This window comes from Delphinus delphis, chromosome 2 (assembly GCF_949987515.2).
Source record: "Delphinus delphis chromosome 2, mDelDel1.2, whole genome shotgun sequence".
Classification (NCBI taxonomy): domain Eukaryota; kingdom Metazoa; phylum Chordata; class Mammalia; order Artiodactyla; family Delphinidae; genus Delphinus; species Delphinus delphis.
Window position 1 is genome coordinate 139,039,049 of NC_082684.1, and position 18,428 is coordinate 139,057,476.

The 18,428-nt window shown below is 38.1% G+C and overlaps 1 protein-coding gene across 12 annotated transcripts in view; it reads left to right on the forward strand.

Annotated features, from left to right (window-relative positions):
* The window catches only part of HERC1 (HECT and RLD domain containing E3 ubiquitin protein ligase family member 1), a 213,269-nt gene that overhangs the window by 41,475 nt on the left and 153,366 nt on the right, over positions 1-18,428 (forward strand). For 11 of the 12 annotated variants that reach the window (XM_060005804.1, XM_060005802.1, XM_060005812.1 and 8 more), the window contains 3 exons: positions 212-1,167; positions 7,376-7,471; positions 17,980-18,174. In XM_060005804.1, the coding sequence (XP_059861787.1) occupies positions 238-1,167; positions 7,376-7,471; positions 17,980-18,174 (1,221 nt within the window). In that variant the 5' untranslated portion in view covers positions 212-237. Of the gene's footprint in view, positions 1-211; positions 1,168-5,786; positions 5,912-7,375; positions 7,472-17,979; positions 18,175-18,428 lie in introns of those variants that run through there. The other variant, XM_060005814.1, reaches the window with a different exon arrangement.

Consider the following 18,428-nt stretch of genomic DNA (forward strand, 5'->3'; position numbering starts at 1 on the left):
TAGTACAGAGTTCCCGTATGCCCTGCAACCCATTGCTCCCTAATATTAATGTCTTAAATAACCATGGTACATTTATTGAAGCTAAAATACTAACATTGGTATGTTACTGTTAACTGAAGTCCAGACTTTGTGTTTCACCAGTTTGAAACCACTAATTGTAATATATGATGGAAGTTCAGAAACTTGATTCCTTTTTCTTCTCCCTTTATAGAACTAATGGCTGAAGAGTAAATCAAAATGGCAACTATGGTTCCACCAGTGAAACTGAAATGGCTTGAACACCTCAACAGCTCCTGGATTACAGAGGACAGTGAATCTATTGCTACAAGAGAGGGGGTTGCTGTTCTATATTCTAAACTGGTCAGCAATAAGGAAGTAGTACCATTGCCCCAACAAGTTTTGTGCCTCAAAGGACCACAGTTGCCAGACTTTGAACGTGAGTCTCTTTCAAGTGATGAACAGGACCACTATTTGGATGCCCTTCTTAGCAGTCAGCTAGCACTAGCGAAGATGGTATGTTCAGATTCCCCATTTGCTGGGGCACTTCGAAAACGATTGCTTGTACTCCAGCGTGTCTTCTATGCACTTTCTAATAAATACCATGATAAAGGCAAAGTGAAACAGCAGCAGCATTCTCCGGAGAGCAGCTCTGGTTCGGCAGATGTCCATTCTGTTAGTGAACGTCCCCGGTCAAGCACTGATGCACTTATAGAAATGGGTGTTCGAACTGGTCTAAGTTTATTATTTGCACTTCTGAGACAAAGTTGGATGATGCCTGTGTCGGGACCTGGTCTCAGTCTTTGCAATGACGTTATTCATACTGCAATTGAAGTTGTGAGCTCTTTGCCACCATTATCTTTAGCAAATGAAAGCAAGATTCCACCTATGGGCTTGGATTGCTTATCACAAGTAACAACATTTCTTAAAGGAGTAACTATTCCCAATTCTGGAGCAGACACTTTAGGTCGTAGATTAGCTTCTGAGTTGCTGCTTGGTTTAGCTGCTCAGCGAGGTTCTTTGCGGTATCTCCTTGAATGGATAGAAATGGCCTTAGGGGCTTCAGCAGTTGTAAATTCCATGGAGAAAAGCAAACTACTATCAAGCCAGGAGGGGATGATCAGCTTTGACTGCTTTATGACTATATTAATGCAGATGAGACGTTCTTTGGTACGTATGATAAATCTGAACTTTAAAATTCTTATCTAACAATTTTGGGAAATGTCAACCCAACTTTTAATGAATTGATGGTAATAGCAAATGATTTGAGAATTCTACTGGTGATTGTTAGGTTAGTTAAATAATTTAGATACTTTGAGTAAAGAAACTTTTATATGTGTTGATGTCAATATGTAATTCAAGGACAGGCTAGTTGTATAGTGTTAAGACCACTGGATCAGGAGTTAGGATTGTAGTTTAAGTTTTATGGCTTCCTGTGTGAACTTGGGAAATTCATCTAACTTCTCTGTGTTTTAGTAAACTCAAAAGTAAAATGAGGGGCCTTGGCTAGTAAGTGTGGAGACCTTTTGAAAAAAATCTCTAATTTCATCCTTCTTCATTTTTATTAAACATTTACTATGTACTAAGTATTATTCTAGGCCCTAAGGATACAGCAGAGAAAAACAGAGTTTCTTGGAGCTAACAGCCTAGTAGGGGAATCAGACAATAAATATAAATTTTAGGTAGTGTTAAGTTCTAAGAATTAAAATAAGGGAGGGAAAGGAATACAAAATGATGGGTTCAAGCAGAGATTGGGGAGGGGAAAGGTGTAGTATTTTAGTTAATGTGATCAGGGGAGTCTCTGAATTGGGACATTTGAGCAGAGACCTGAATGGAGGGGAGTAATGAACCGATATACTAGATCTGTAATAAATGTCTTGTTCATGAAGGAACTTAATTGCTTGACTATCATAAAGGAACTAACTTTAGATACCATATTAAAGAATAAACAGTAAAATATAGTGCAATATGATCAATTTTAAGAATTTCTGAGATTGAAATTTAATGCTTTTGTGAAAACCAAGAATAAAAGTTTGAAATAACAGATGAACCGGTTTGCAGGGCAGAAATAGAGACACAGATGTAGAGAACAAACGTATGGACACCAAGCGGGGAAAGTAGAGGGGTGGTGGTGGTGCAATGAACTGGGAGATTGGGATTGACGTATGTATAAAATGGATAACTTATAAGAACCTACTGTTTAAAAAAAAAAAAATTTAAAAAAAGAATACAAATTTGGAATATAAAGATTGAAACATTTATAAGTTGATTTAATTTCAATTGAGTTACATTGATCAGCGTTTTTGATATTCTTTATTACCAAATATCAATTAACAAATTTATTTAGTTTAAATAATTAAAAATGCCACTTGTAAATTATGTATGTGTGTTTTACGACTCCCCTTCCCCCCCAAAAATGTGGAAAGCTGTTGGATTGACAGGAATGTTTCATAAAAAACAATTATGTTGAATTTATTTTCAAACCAGGGCATTTAAATTTTCACCTGGCTTACATTTTGTACTTGTGAACTGAATGGTAAATATTGGGTCATTTTATTACAAATAATTTTATTGTAAGCAAGTACTTGGAGATTTTAGATCATGAGATCTATGAAAATTTGAATTCCTTAATGTTAAATAAAATTTAGACTAGAAAAGCATGTGGTGCTTTGTTCAGAATCTGGAATGTTGACAAGGGCCGTATGATCTTTACCTGAAGTAGGAATCTAGAGCCAGAGATCTAAGCAATGATCGAAGTAAGAAAGGTTTGAAGTAACAGCTATGAAAGGCAGTTAGGCCTCTTGTGGTTTCTTATTCAATATTTAAACTTATTCACTTGCATATCTGTTTTTCTCATTTTATTTTCCAATTCTTAATACTTTCTGGTAACATTCTCTAAATTTATACTGTTTTCAAATATGTGATGCCATTTGATGACCTAAAATAATGTATGTATTCATGGTCACATGTTAATATTTCTGTGAGGAGTTACTTAATTCTTCATTTTACAGCCTGTTTATTTTGCATTGCCTTTGTTACAAAGAAAACATGTTAATTATTGTGCAGTCTACTTATATGATCGTACGCTTGCCCGTGGTATGTTTCCTTTTTAATCAAAATGCTAAATACCCTGAGTCAGAAGCCTCTTCCCCACCTTACCCTCAAAGGCCTTATCCTGCAGTGTTGCTCCTTAGTGGGAAGAGGGTGCCCCAAGAAACTAAATTGCTTTTCTCAGTATCTGTTTAGCCCATTGTCTTTTAGCATGTTGTAAATTGGTTTGTATGCATATTTGGCTGTAAGTTTAAATTGGCTCTATAACCTTAAGAAATCTTTACAGTAAATATATTTACTACCTATATAATGTGTTTTAATATTCACTTAATTAACCTATAGTAAACCATCCCATTCATTTTTTGGATTCTACTTACTGCTTCCCAGTACCTGGAATAAGGGAGGAAGAGCTCTAACCTTCGTTGAGTGCCTACTACCTACCAGGTGCTTTTTATTTTTATTTTTTTTGCGGTACGCGGGCCTCTCACTGTTGTGGCCTCTCCCGTTGCGGAGCACAGGCTCCGGACGCGCAGGCTCAGCGGCCATGGCTCACGGGCCCAGCCGCTCTGTGGCATGTGGGATCTTCCTGGACCGGGTCACGAACCCGTGTCTCCTGTATCGGCAGGCGACTCTCAACCACTGCGCCACCAGGGAAGCCCCTCAGGTGCTTTTTATAAGCAGTGTCTTATTCAATTATCATGTTAATCTGTAAGGTAGATATTATTTATCCTTATCTTAAGGATGAAGAAACTGTGGCAATTATCCTAAATTTACACATCTATTTGGCAAAAGAACTGAAAGTATTATGTATACTCCTGATTAAGCACTGATGGGCCAGGCACTGTGTTAACTAATTCTTACAACCCATAGTCTGTCTGCAAAGCCCACATTTTTTCTGACAGCTGTATGCAGCTTTTACCCTGTTTATGTTAAATTGACTTATTTTTTTTTCCCATGAAGGCCTACCTTAAAGTAGATATAAAATATAATAACCTTATTTTATTGCTGGATTTCCAATTTTCTCTCCACTTGGCCTCTTTCATTTCTGGACAAAATGTCAAATACACCTAGGCAGAAGGGGCCTCCGCCTCCCTCTTTACCCTCCTAGGCTATACCCTACATTGTAGCTTTCTCTTGGGATGAGGGTACCCCGGATAGCTTTCCTCAGAATTCTGGATATATTCTGGGGAAGAATCCCATCCTGACCTTATCTTCCCTGTCTTAAGATTCTCTGCTCAAGAACAGCTGGGACAGAAGGTATCCCCAAGCTAGAAGTTAGAGGGAGAGACACATAACCATCAACTGAGTACCTGGTAGAAGGCCTAACAAAAATGAGTTCAATCCTTAAATTGTATTTACATGTGTGATTCTTAACCTCCTCTACCCATGCACATAGTAATTCTGTTTGAGTGCAAGCATGCAAGATACTCATTAACTTACATTTAAATAAAGAGTAGGGAACTAATGTCACTGTACATCCCTGAATTCTAAAAAAATAAACACCAAGAAAAACACCTTTGGCCTTTGATGCCACTAGGTGTTTACTGTGTGCCAGATACTGTTAGGCTATGGGTTAAAATGATGAATAAGCTTTGTAGCATCCATGCCGTTAGCCAGCTCACAGTGTAAGGAGAGAGAGATGCACAGACGTTTCATATTAATGATGCTGGGCTGTAGTAGAGGTCTGCACAGGGAGGTGGTGATGAGATACAGGAGGAGGAGGGCTAGAAGGGAAGGGGCAGAAAATGAAGGATGCCTAAGCTTAGTTGAAAAGTAAGAAGAGTTTGCTTGCAGACATGAGGTGTGTGAGTGAGGGAGCTGAAGAAGTTTTCAGGTGAGAGGATTAGTATTCTGAAAGTGACTGAGGTATGGGAGAGTAGGCTCCTGGGTGCTGGGGCTGGAATGGGATGAGCTGAGGCGGCCAATGTGGGCAGGGCCAGGTATCCCATGCTATGGGGTTTTGAGCTTGATTCTGTAGGCAGTGGGGAGTCACTGAAGCAATTTTAAGCAGAGTAGAATCAGATAGCAAGAATGTAAGGAAATGTACTCCATCAAGTCTTAATGTTCTTGTCTGATTTTCTTAAAAAGACAGATGTGAAAAAAACGAAAAGGTATTACATTATTTTTGATGGTAGGTAAATAAGAGAAGGGTAATTCAATGAAGACCTGTGAAACCACACATTTATGTTATTTTAATTTCCCATTTATCTTTGGACCTTTGAACTTCCTGTGGTATATTAGCAGTGTATGAAGTTACACATTTCCAAAATGTAATTTCTTTAAAAATGCCTAGGTATAGGCCTCTTTTTCTATTGTGCAGTATATTTACAAAACACATTAAGAATTCTATACAGAGTGGGTTTTTAAGATATCTTTAATCCTAATTTACTGGGGCTGGATTAGTCTTACCCTTAACTATTGACTTTTTGGGGAGAACAGAAGTCAGTGACAGTCACTGCAGACAGTGTTTGAAGGATTTTTTAAAAAATTGGTTTGGTATTTTTAAAGTTAGCAGGAGTTTATTAAAGACTCCCTGTGTTTTCTCTACTTTCTCCATGTACATCATACAAAATAATAATTACTGATGCCAGTTTTGAGTTCGTACTATGTATTAAGAACTATGCTAAGCATGTTTTATGCATAATTTCAGTTATTCTTCCCAACAGCCCTAAATAATAGAGGAATTATTCCTGTCTAAGGATAAGCAAACTTACCCTTAAGTCACGTTGCCAGTAAGTGATGGAACATGGATTTAAACTCAGATCTCTCACTGAAAACCTTATGTTATTTTCAGCATTTTCCTTCATACTGTAGAAAGGCATAAAAAGGAATTATTACCGGCCTGGTGCCAGCTCCTAGAAAGGTATGACAAGCTGCTGTTGTTTCTTATCTGCTTTTGGTTTGGTGATCAGTAGAGGTGGCCTTTAAATAACGGAGCCACAGATTACAGTTGTGTTTCTCCCAGAAGTGCTACGCAGCTAATTATGGAATTTGGAGAGGCTGTGCCTCAAAGTATTTGCTGGTATAGCCACACCTTGTGTGTCTAGGAACTAGATAATTTTGAACACTCAGCTTCTCATATGACTCCAAGACCTGCAAATGGCTCTCGAAAGCCTTACTACTTGAAGTGTGAGCCTCAGACAGCAGCATTGGCATCACCTGAGAACTTGTTAGAAATACAGAATCTCAGGCCCCCACCTATATTTACTGAATTGGAATCTGCATTTTAACAAAATTTCCAGATAACTTATGTCCACATTAAAATTCGAGAAGCACCACCTAAGCAATAAAAAAGAAAAATTGATTTGGTAGCAGTAGCTTAGCACCTGATGACCCAGCAATAAATTAAATAGCCAACATATTCATTTCGTTCATTACTTAGGAACCACGTTAATTAAAATAGTCTGAATTGATAAAATCATATAATCTTAGAGTTGGATGGGATCGTACAGAGCATCTAGGCCAACCTCCGTTCCACGGTAGAGGATATACTTTTCTGTGGTATGTTTGCCCGGTGATCATCTAGAATCTAAATATTTTTACAATATAATAGTCTTTGAAATAAAGCCACAGATGAAAATTTTACAACTAGAGGATGGATAAATCAGAGAAAGAACTTGACATTTGTGATGTAAAGATTTAAGGATATGGGAATTTGAGGGAACAGTGGAGGTCAAGTTCACTCTCTGATTTATCAGTTTTCAATGAAAGAATGATTTCTGGTCATAGCCATTGGGCCCTATTGTGGAGAGTAGGCAGTTAGTCACAGAGAGGAGCTATGATTCCTCAGCTGTGCTAGGAAAAAGATATTTTGTTGCTAATATAGTCAGGTAGCTACATGAACTGACTTGTGGGACCTTTGTTGTGCTGAAACTAAGAAGGGAGGAACAGACTTACTGCTGCTCTGGTAAGGATCATCACTTAAGCTGGCTGCATTCTACTGTATTCTTGGAGCAAGTGGACAAGACAGCCCCAGGGGAGTAGAATATTTGCTGGGACCCCATTTATTGGATATTGGCCACCCAAAGAGTGTGTAGTTGGCAAAATTCTGCCTCCTTGAGTGTTTTTAGGTCAAACCTTGTGACACTTAGAACAAATCACTAATGTAATAAGTGAGGGATTGGTACTCAATTTACTGCTTCACTCTATAGCCATGTCTTTTATAACACTTACACATAAAATTGGTTTCATGACCTAATGTTAGGATTTGATTTTAATGCACATAATTATGTAAACAGTTCCTCAGATGTTTTTGTAGACTATTTAAGTGATTTTAATACATGTCTCTCTCCTTCCCTAACTGTATCCCACAATGTCTTAATTATAGGGTTCATCTGCTGATCGGAGTCAGTGGAGGGAACCACCCAGAACATCCGATGGCTTGTGCTCACTCTATGAGGCAGCTTTATGTCTTTTTGAAGAGGTACGTAATAATCATGGCTTTTATGTGAAAAATTACTTTGTCAAGGGATAAACTAGAAGATTGTGATTGACATATACATACTACTAGATATAAAATAGATAACTAATAAGGACGTACTGTATAGCACAAGGAACTCTACTCAGTACTCTGTAATGGCCTATATGGGAAAAGAATCTCAAAATGAGTGGATATATGTATATGTATAACAGATTCACTTTGCTGTACACCTGAAAGTAACACAACATTGTAAATCAACTATATTCCAATAAAAATCAATCAATCAATAAAAATTACTTTGTCTTAAAATGCTACAGCATGTATTTATCCCTTAAAAATAATCCATTCAGGGCTTCCCTGGTGGCGCAGTGGTTGAGAGTCTGCCTGCCGATGCAGGGGACGCGGGTTCGTGCCCTGGTCCGGGAAGATCCCACATGCCGCGGAGCGGCTGGGCCCGTGGGCCATGGCCGCTGAGCCTGCGCGTCCGGAGCCTGTGCTCCGCAACGGGAGAGGCCGCAGCATTGAGAGGCCCGCGTACCGCAAAAAAAAAAATCCATTCAGTCTCTGGAAAGGATGCAAAAGAAAGTGGCATCCGTGATTGGTTGCCTCTAGAAAGTGGAGCCGGGGTGTCTCGCATCAGGTGTGGGAAGGAGGCATAGTTTTCAATGCATACCCTTTTATTTATTTTGGACTTTGTATCATGTGCATTATTTTTTTTAAACATCATTATTGGAGTATAATTGCTTTACATTGTTGTGTTAGTTTCTGCTGTAAAATAAAGTGAATCAGCTATACGTGTACATATATCCCCATAACCCCTCCCTCTTGAGTCTCCCTTCCACCCACCCACCCTCCCTATCCCACCCCTTTAGGTGGTCACAAAGCACCGAGCTGATCTCCCTGTGCTATGTGGCTGCTTCCCACTAGCTATCTATTTTACATTTGGTAGTGTATATATGTCCATGCCACTCTCTGACTTCGTCCCCGCTTACCCTTCCCCCTCCCATATGTGCATTTTTTAATTTAAAAATGTATTATTAAAACAGATACAGAAAGGCATACAAATGTGTGCCTTAATGAATTATTTTAAAACAAATGTCCTTTTAATCTGTGCCCAGGAAAGAAATAAAACTTTACTAGCAACCCGAGAAACCCTTTCATGTCCTGGTTCATTATCCCTTTCCTCCTTCCGTAAGTAGCCACTATCCTGACTTCAAGAGTAGTCACTTTGTTGCATTTCTTTATAGTTGTGTGCATCCCTAGACACTATAGTTCAGTCTTCCCTATTAAAACAATCTATATATCTATATATATCTTTTTAGTATTTATATATTTTTAATTAAAACTTTTTTTTTTTGGCTGCGTTGGGTCTTCGTTGTGGCACACAGGCTTTCTCTAGTTGCGGCGAGCGGGGGGCTACTCTTCGTTGTGGTGCACGGGCTCTCATTGTGGTGGCTTCTTTTGTTGTGGAGCACAGGCTCTAGGCGCATGGGCTTCAGTAGTTGTGGCACATGGGCTCAGTAGTTGTGGCTTGTGGGCTTTAGAGCGCAGGCTCAGTAGTTGCAGATCACGGGCTTAGTTACTCTGCAGTATGTGGGATCTGCCCGGACCAGGCCTTGAACCCACGTCCCCTGCATTGACTGGCAGATTCTTAACCACTGCGCCACCAGGGAAGTCCTATATATATCTTTTAAATCTCTTAATCTATAGGTTCCCCCTCCATTGTTTTTCTTTTCCTTTAGTGTATTTGTTCAGGAACTTGGACTTTTAAGGCTGTATAATTTCCTACCATCTGGAGTTTGCTGATTGATTACTCATAATGCAGTTCCTATGTATTTCCTGCATACTGACAGGTGAATCTAGAGGCTTGATCAGTTTCAGGTTTGATCCCCTTGGCAAGGCTAAACATGGTGTTGTGATCTTCCATCTGGTTGTCTGTCTTTTTGTAGTATTAGCAGCCCTTGATTCTTAATGATCAGATCTATTAATTCATTGGTGCTTGGTTGCAAAATGGTGATATTCTAATTATATCATTCCTCTTTCATTTATTAATTGGAATGTTTTCATAAAGAGATGATTCCCTTATTGACAGTTTGGTTACCCTGCCACAGTTCAGACAGGAAAAGCAGAATAAGTGCTTGATTCTCTCCACTTGATTTTTAAAAAAATTTTTAACACCGATTTTTATTTACTAGTTTCCAGTTTAATGGACTGATCTCCTGTCATGCTCCAAACTTGACCAATTGGTTTCACTTGAAAAGTATTGTTATGAACTTGTAGATTTAAACCGATTCAAATTTTACTTTGTTGAATTATTATCTGTAGTGAAGCTCACATTGTTTTATCTTTGGCCAACAGTCTTTCAGGGTAGTAGTCTCTTTCAGTGTGGTTCCCAAGCTCTTTTGACATAGGCCTAATAATCTTTGATCGCTTCCTTGCTATCTGACCCATCAAATTGTTTCTGGACTCATACATTTCTTGATCTGGATCTGCAACCAGCTAGCTCTTTCTCCATAAACACTTTTTTTAAAAGTGGAAAATATTATTTCAGGACCACAATCAGGGTGCTCATCACTACTAAGTCGGTATTATTTTTCTGGGGTCTTACAGTAGCCAGAGCTAGGAAATGTGTGTGTGTTCACACATGCATGCGTATTTAAAGCTAATATACCTCATGAGTTGATACTGATACTTTCAAAATCAGGGCTATAGAATTTCTGCTTTTCTATATTACATTTATATATCCTTCCTTCCAACTAAGAATGCTGATTCTGAAGGATACAGGGATATAGAATTAGAATATCCCGTAATTATTTATTTTAATCACACAGTACACACACACACACAGCAATCCTAAAATAAGACAAACACTACCACTGTATGATTACTAAAAATATTAACTCTTTACATATGCTTTCCCCATTTTTTGTAGTTGTATTATATCTGCATACTCAGAACATATTTACTCTCTGCCTTTTAACCCTTTTTAAGTATGAGTTGTACAAGTAACTACATATTTCATGCTCACTGCCAGTTTCTGTCAGTGGCTCTCTATTCTTTTTGTTTGTCTGAAGCTTATTCTCTAGTAGAATCTTCAATAAATACTCACGAAAAAGATTCTCTTAGTTCTTACATTTTAATTGCTGTGCACTTTATACTTGAAAGTCAGTTTTGAGAAGATTAAATCTTTGGCTCACATTTTCTTTACTTCTTAAGTATATTCATTCATTTTCTTCTGGCAGTAATTTTACTAGAATACATCTTGATGTTATGTATTCTGGGTCGATGTTCTCAGAGATGTGAGGATTTTAATATGTAGTTTCAAATCTTTTTTATTTCAGAGAAGTTTCCCTAAATTATTGTTTTTAGTATCATTTTTACTCTTTTTATTTGGTTCTCATCTAGGACCACTATTGTTTTTATGTTGGATTATTTTTTTAACATCTTTATGGAGTATAATTGCTTTACAATGGTATGTTAGTTTCTGCTTTATAACAAAGTGAATCAGCTATACGTATACACATATCCCCATATCTCCTCCCTCTTTCATCTCCCTCCCACCTTCCCTATCCCACCTCTCTAGGTGGTCACAAAGCACTGAGCTGATCTCCCTGTGCTATGCGGCTACTTCCCATTAGCTATCTATTTTACATTTGGTAGTGTATATAAGTCCATGCTACTCTCTCACTTCGTCCCAGCTTACCCTTCCCCCTCCCTGTGTCCTCAAGTCCATTCTCTACGTCTGCGTCTTTATTCCTGTCCTGCCACTCTGTTCTTCAGAACCATTTTTTATTTTTAGATTCCATATATGTAAGCATATGGGATTTATTTTTCTCTTTCTGACTTACTTCACTCTGTATGACAGACTCTAGGTCCATCCACCCTACTACAGATAACTCAATTTCATTTCTTTTTATGGCTGAGTAATATTCCATTGTATATATGTGCCACATCTTCTTTATTCATTCATCTGTCAGTGGACACTTAGGTTGCTTCCATGTCCCGGCTATTGTGAAGAGTGCTGCAATGAACATTGTGGTACATGACTCTTTTTGAATTATGGTTTTCTCACAGTATATGCCCAGTAGTGGGATTGCTGGGTCGTATGGTAGGTCTAGTTTTAGTTTTTTTTTTTTTTTTTTTTTTGGCTGTACACGGGCCTCTCACTGTTGTGGCCTCTCCCGTTGTGGAGCACAGGCTCCTGACGCACAGGCTCAGCGGCCATGGCTCACGGGTCCAGCCGCTACGCGGCATGTGGAATCTTGCCAGATCAGGGCACGAACCCATGTCCCCTACATCGGCAGGTGGACTCTCAACCACTGCGCCACCAGGGAAGCCCTATTTTTAGTTTTTTAAGGAACCTCCATACTGTTCTCCATAGTGGCTGTTATCAATTTACATTCCCACCAACAGTGCAAGAGGGTTCCCTTTTCTCCACACCCTCTCCAGCATTTATTGTTTGTAGACTTTTTCATGATGGCCATTCTGAGTGGTGCGAGGTGATACCTCACTGTAGTTTTGATTTGCATTTCTCTAATGATTAGTGATGTTGAGCATCCTTTCATGTGTTTGTTGGCAATCTGTATATCGTCGTCGGAGAAATGTCTATTTAGGTCTTCTGCCCATTTTTGGATTGGGTTGTTTGTTTTTTTGATATTGAGCTGCATGAGCTGCTTGTAAATTTTGGAGATTAATCCTTTGTCAGTTGCTTCATTTGCAAATATTTTCTCCCATTCTGAGGGTTGTCTTTTCATCTTGTTTATGGTTTCCTTTGCTGTGCAAAAGCTATTACGTTTCATTAGGTCCCATTTGTTTAGTTTTGTGTTTATTTCCATTTCTGTAGGAGGTGGGTCAAAAAAGATCTTGCTGTGATATATATTTCATAGAGTGTTCTGCCTATGTTTTCCTCTAAGAGTTTTGTCGTGTCTGACCTTACATTTAGGTCTTTAATCCATTTTGAGTTTATTTTTATTTTCTAATTTCATTCTTTTACATGTAGCTTTCCAGTTTTCCCAGCACCACTTACTGAAGAGGCTGTCTTTTCTCCATTGTATATTCTTGCCTTCCTTATCAAAGATAAGGTGCCCATATGTGCATGGATTAATCTCTGGGCTTTCTATCCTGTTCCATTGATCTATCTTTCTGTTTTTGTGCCAGTACCATACTGTCTTGATTACTGTAGCTTTGTAGTGTAGTCTGAAGTCTGGGAGCCTGATTCCTCCAGCTCCGTTTTTCTTTCTCAAGATTGCTTTGGCTATTTGGGGTCTTTTGTGTTTCCATACAAATTGTGAAATTTTTTGTTGTAATTCTGTGAAAAATGTCATTGGTAGCTTGATAGGCATTGCATTGAATCTGTAGATTGCTTTGGGTAGTATAGTCATTTTCACAATGTTGATTCTTCCAATCCAAGAACATGGTATATCTCTCCATCTGTTTGTATCATCTTTAATTTCTTTCATCAGTGTCTTATAGGTCTTCTGTCTGCATACAGGTTTTTTGTCTCCTTAGGTAAGTTTATTCCTAGGTATTTTATTCTTTTTGTTGCAGTGGTAAATGGGAGTGTTTCCTTAATTTCACTTTCAGAGTTTTCATCATTAGTGTATAGGAATGCAAGAGATTTCTCTGCATTACTTTTGTATCCTGCTACTTTACCAAATTCATTGATTACCTCTAATATTTTTCAGGTAGCATCTTTAGGATTCTCTATGTATAGTTTCATGTCATCTGCAAACAGTGACAGCTTTACTTCTTTTCCGATTTGGATTCCTTCTATTTCCTTTTCTTCTCTGATTGCTGTGGCTAAAACTTCCAAAACTATGTTGAATAAGCGTGGTGAGAGTGGGCAACCTTGTCTTGTTCCTGATCTTAGTGGAAATGCTTTCAGTTTTTCACCATTGAGGATGATGTTGGCTGTGGGTTTGTCATATATGACCTTTATTATGTTGAGGAAAGTTCCCTCTATGCCTGCTTTCTGCAGGGTTTTTATCATAAATGGCTGTTATATTTTGTCAAAAGCTTTCTCTGCATCTATTGAGATGATCATATGGTTTTTCTCCTTCAATTTGTTAATATGGTTTATCACATTGATTGATTTGCATATGTTGAAGAATCCTTGCATTCCTGGAATAAACCCCACTTGATCATGGTGTATGATCCGTTTAATGTGCTGTTGGATTCTGTTTGCTAGTATTTTGTTGAGGATTTTTGCATCTATGTTCATCAGTGATGTTGGCCTGTAGTTTTCTTTCTTTGTGACATCTTTGTCTGGTTTTGGTATCAGGGTGATGGTGGCCTCATAGAATGAGTTTGGGAGTGTTCCTCCCTCTGCTGTATTTTGGAAGAGTTTGGGAAGGATAAGTGTTAGCTCTTCTCTAAATGTTTGATAGCATTCACCTGTGAAGCCATCTGGTCCTGGGCTTTTATTTGTTGGAAGATTTTTAATCACAGTCTCAATTTCAGTGCTTGTGATTTGTCTGTATATTTTCTGTTTCTTCCTGGTTCAGTCTCGGATTATGTTGGATTTTTAACAATTAACTTAGTAATTGTCACTTTTTTTGAATAATTCTTTTTTTTTGAATACTTTTTATATAATTTTCATTTCTTTTTTTATTTCTGAACAGCTTTTTCCCTTTTGTTGCTCATAAGGTATTATCTTCTGTATTTATTTACTCTTGGATTTCTTATAGTTTACCCCTCATTTCTGAAATGATTTTTTCTCTTATTTCTAATTCTTTTTTTGAGTCTGTCACCTCATTTTTGAATGCTTCTCTTTCAGTTTTGTGTTTTTCTTTCAAGTTGTGTTTCATTTTCTTAATCCCTTTACCTTGCTTTGAAATAGGTTACAGTTTGATCTGTTTTGTGGGCATTTCTCATCTGTCATTTTTTTATTGTACGGATGTTATTCTGCCTCTTTTCCTTTTTTTCCCCTTATAACAACTTCATATGGAATTTGACCTTCATACTTTTCTGTTGCTTATTTTTATGAAAAATTTGTTTTCCTGAATTTTTAGAACGGGATGGCATTCTAGATGGCTTTTCTAAATCCATAGACTCCCTTTCTCTATTGTTTTTGTGTAACGTTAGACAAAACATGGTGGTTTCAAGCGTATTCCCCTCCCCACCTTTTATCTTAACTTTTTCTCTTTCCTTTCTGTTGTCCTCATTCTGCTCAACTTTTATTCCACTCCCAGTAGTTTCTGCTCAGTATGAGGGCTCTGTCCTGGAAGGGAGTACTGGCTTTTCAGTTTCAAGAATTCACAAGAGCTAGACTGCTCTAGCTTTTTTCAAACTTCTCATCATGGGACCTTTGTACTTACGTGCTATCAGAGAGGGCAAGCTCTTCCCAGTTGCAGCTGCTGTTCTTAGATTGGCTCACTGTTCTTTCTGGTGAGTACCTGATTGGTTGTTTTGGGGTTTTCTTATTCTGAGGTCTGTCAGACACTCTTTGGCTTCCTCCTGCACAGATATTATTCCCATGCAGATTCTGTATTTGGTAGTGGTTTGTCTGCACCTGCTTATATTTTGGAGTTACCGGAGCTATGTCTGTCTAGTTTTATTGTGAATATTAAGTACAAATTTGGAGTTTAGCCTTCTATTGGTTTTGTGTAATGATTCCATGTTTAGAAAACTACATTGCTGCTGCTATTGTCATCTTTTCCAGAATTCTATGTGCCCCCCCCAGTTGTTTTTTTTGTTTGTTTGTTTTTTTGTTTGTTTGGTTTTTTTGGCCGCATTGGGTCTCTGTTGCTGCGCATGGGTTTTCTTTAGTTGTGGCAAGCATGGGCTACTCTTCGTTGTGGTGCGCGTGCTTCTCATTATGATGGCTTCTCTTGTTGCGGAGCACAGGCTATAGGTGCGCGGCCTTCAGTAGTTGTGGCATGCGGGCTCTAGAGCACAGGCTCAGTAGTTGTGGCATGTGGGCTTAGTTGCTCCGCAGCATGTGGGATCTTCCTGGACCAGGGCTTGAACCCGTGTCCCCTGCATTGGCAGGCGGATTCTTAACCACTGCGCCATCAGGGAAGCCCCTCCTCCAGTTGTTTTTAAAAAAACACATTTCTAAGTCTTGTGAACAGATTTTTTTTTACCCCCTCTCCCCCCCCCCCCCTTTGCTTCCCCCTCTCCTCTCCTCCCCTCTTCTCCCCTTCCCTTCCCTTACCCTCCCCTTCTCCTCTCTTCTCTCTTTTTCGTGGGGGTCAGGGAAGGAGGGCTATTATTTTTTTAAGTCTTATTATAGAGCAGTAGTCCCTTCTTAAATATGGGGAATATATTCCAAGACCCCCAGTAGATGCCTGAAACCATGAATAGTACCAAACCCTATATAAACCATGTTATTTCTATACATACATACCTATGATAAAGCTTAATTTATAAATTATGTACAGTAGGAGAATATCCAGATTGCCAGCATCACAACTCTTGCACTTAGGGGCCGTTTTTAAGTAACATAAGGGTTACTTGAACACAAGCACTGAGATACTGTGGCAGATGAGCTGATAACCAGATGACTACTAAGTGACTGCCGGTGGCTAGCTTATATAGTGTGGCTATGCTGGACAAAGGGATGATACTCAGAACAGTATGCAGTTTAAAACTTATGAATTGTTTATTTCTGGAATTTTCCATTTAATATTTTCAGATGATGATTCACTGCCAGTAACTGAAACCACAGAAAGTGAAACCACGAATAAAGGGGGACTACTGTAATAGATCTTTAGATAAAAAATTCTAACCTACTTGGGCCCATCATCCTCCTTTTGTCAGCAGCAGAATTTCAGATCTCTTATTAGGGACTGGCAGCCTTTACTTATGCATATTTTGTATGTCCTCAAAACTCTCATCATGTTCACTGAAAATTATTCGTCTGACACATATATTCTATGGTTTTGGGTACTATTTAAAGATTCTAACTGAAATTACTCTATCCCTTCCCATTTCATGGTCTGGCAATATAATATATTGACTTTTGAAGATTCTTCTTTTATTGTTTTACTTGATTCAGAGAAAAACAAAAACAAAACCAACCCCTAAAAGGCAGACAACAAATTGACAACAGCTGTAGTCAGAGATAATATCTTTATTGTATGGGATTCATACAAAGTCAGTAAAAAATCCATTAAACCCTAATAAATAAATGAGCAGAAGTTAGTTACAAGCAAATAGATGGAAAAACTTCAGTTCTGTTGAAAATAAGGAAGTGTGAAGTTAAAAGAATACATCCTCTTTTTTCCCACTTTACTTTTCAAAAAAAATTTAGAGCATAATACTTATTGGTATGGGTGCAGTGAGACTGGTACTCTCACATAGCCCTATTCATTGGTTAGGGCAACTGTGATGACCACCCTGGGTCCTGTGCTTTTGGCAGGGTTTTGAGGAGAGGGGAGGAGGAGAGGAGAAGCCTGGATTTTTATAAAGCATTATGAATGGCAGTAGACTTTACCATCATATTCAACACAAATGGTAAATAAGCCATGATTTTTTATATATCTATATCTATATACATATACAGATACGTATAGATGTGTGTGAGTGTTGAATTGCTTTGGACCTTTATCGTTTTTAAGACCGCCCTCATTTTATACATTGCTGGTGATGAAATAATATTGTAACACCAGTTTTGAAAGCAATTTGGTATAGTATGTTTCAGGAATCAGAAGATTGTTGTCACTTTTTGCATATAGTAGTCCCATGTCCGAGGTTCTCTACCAAGTGAAGTAATTAAAAATCTAGCAACAGGAGGAGGAGGAGGAGGAGGAGGAGGAGGCCGCCTAGGTGGCAGGGAGTGAGCCAGTGCCCAGGGCCAATCAATGGAACCCCCCCGACGAAGCCAGCCGGGAACACACTTCATTGCAGCCAAATAGCATTGATTATTTTCCTTCAAAAAAAACAAAACAAAACAATGAAGTAGCCACAACTGTATTCTTAAAAATGGCTCATATAACAAATAAGTAGAAAGAATCTCAGTGTCCTCTTAAAGGAAAATGCTTAAGCAAATTGTGATTTTTACATTAGATGGAATATTATTGGTTCAATTACGAAGATTAAGTAGACATAGAGAAAATTCTTCATGGCCCTTCTGTATCGTCACTTATGTATCCACTGTGATAACTATGTTAAAGAGCGTGTATATGCAAAACTCTGGAAGGACAAATATAAAAAAAGATAGCATATATTGTATTAAGGCGATGGGATTATCAAAGGTAGGTTTTTTCCTACTCTGTTCTTCTATAATGCTATTATATGCGTTAATAAAATATTTAGTTAATAAAGGCTTGATTGTGTGTCTCCCCCTCCCCATTTTTGCCACCTTTGTTGGTATCTTTTAGTGATTTATTCTGCAGGAGTAAATAGTCTAGCCATCTGTGTTTAAGATTGGATGTGTTGCTCTTAGTTTATTTGAGCAGTTGAGATAGTTTTCAAAGAAGGAAAGTCAACAATAATTTCAGAGAATATTTATAAAAATATCTGTACTAAGAATGTCTTGACTATTTATTGCCTGTTTCTTATTTTAATAGGTTTGCAGAATGGCTTCTGATTACTCAAGAACATGTGCTAGCCCAGATAGCATTCAGACTGGTGATGCTCCTATTGTTTCAGAAACCTGTGAGGTTTATGTTTGGGGGAGCAATAGCAGCCATCAGTTGGTAGAAGGCACACAGGAGAAAATATTACAACCCAAACTGGCTCCTAGTTTCTCTGATGCGCAGACTGTGAGTTCTCTGCATACCTTACAAATTGGTACATGACAGGGTTTGCTTTAAATAATGTTAAGAGTGGTTTTTTTTTGTTTTTTGTTTTAATGAGTGAATGTTCTTGCTTGTTTCTTACCTATATTGTTTCTATACTATACTGCATCAGTTTTTTCATTTTCATAGAAAGAAATATTTTAAGCCCCTCATTTCCCTAATAGTGTTTCCAAGTTTTAAAAAGTTAAATTTGCATCTGGAGTTTTAAGAAGAATTAT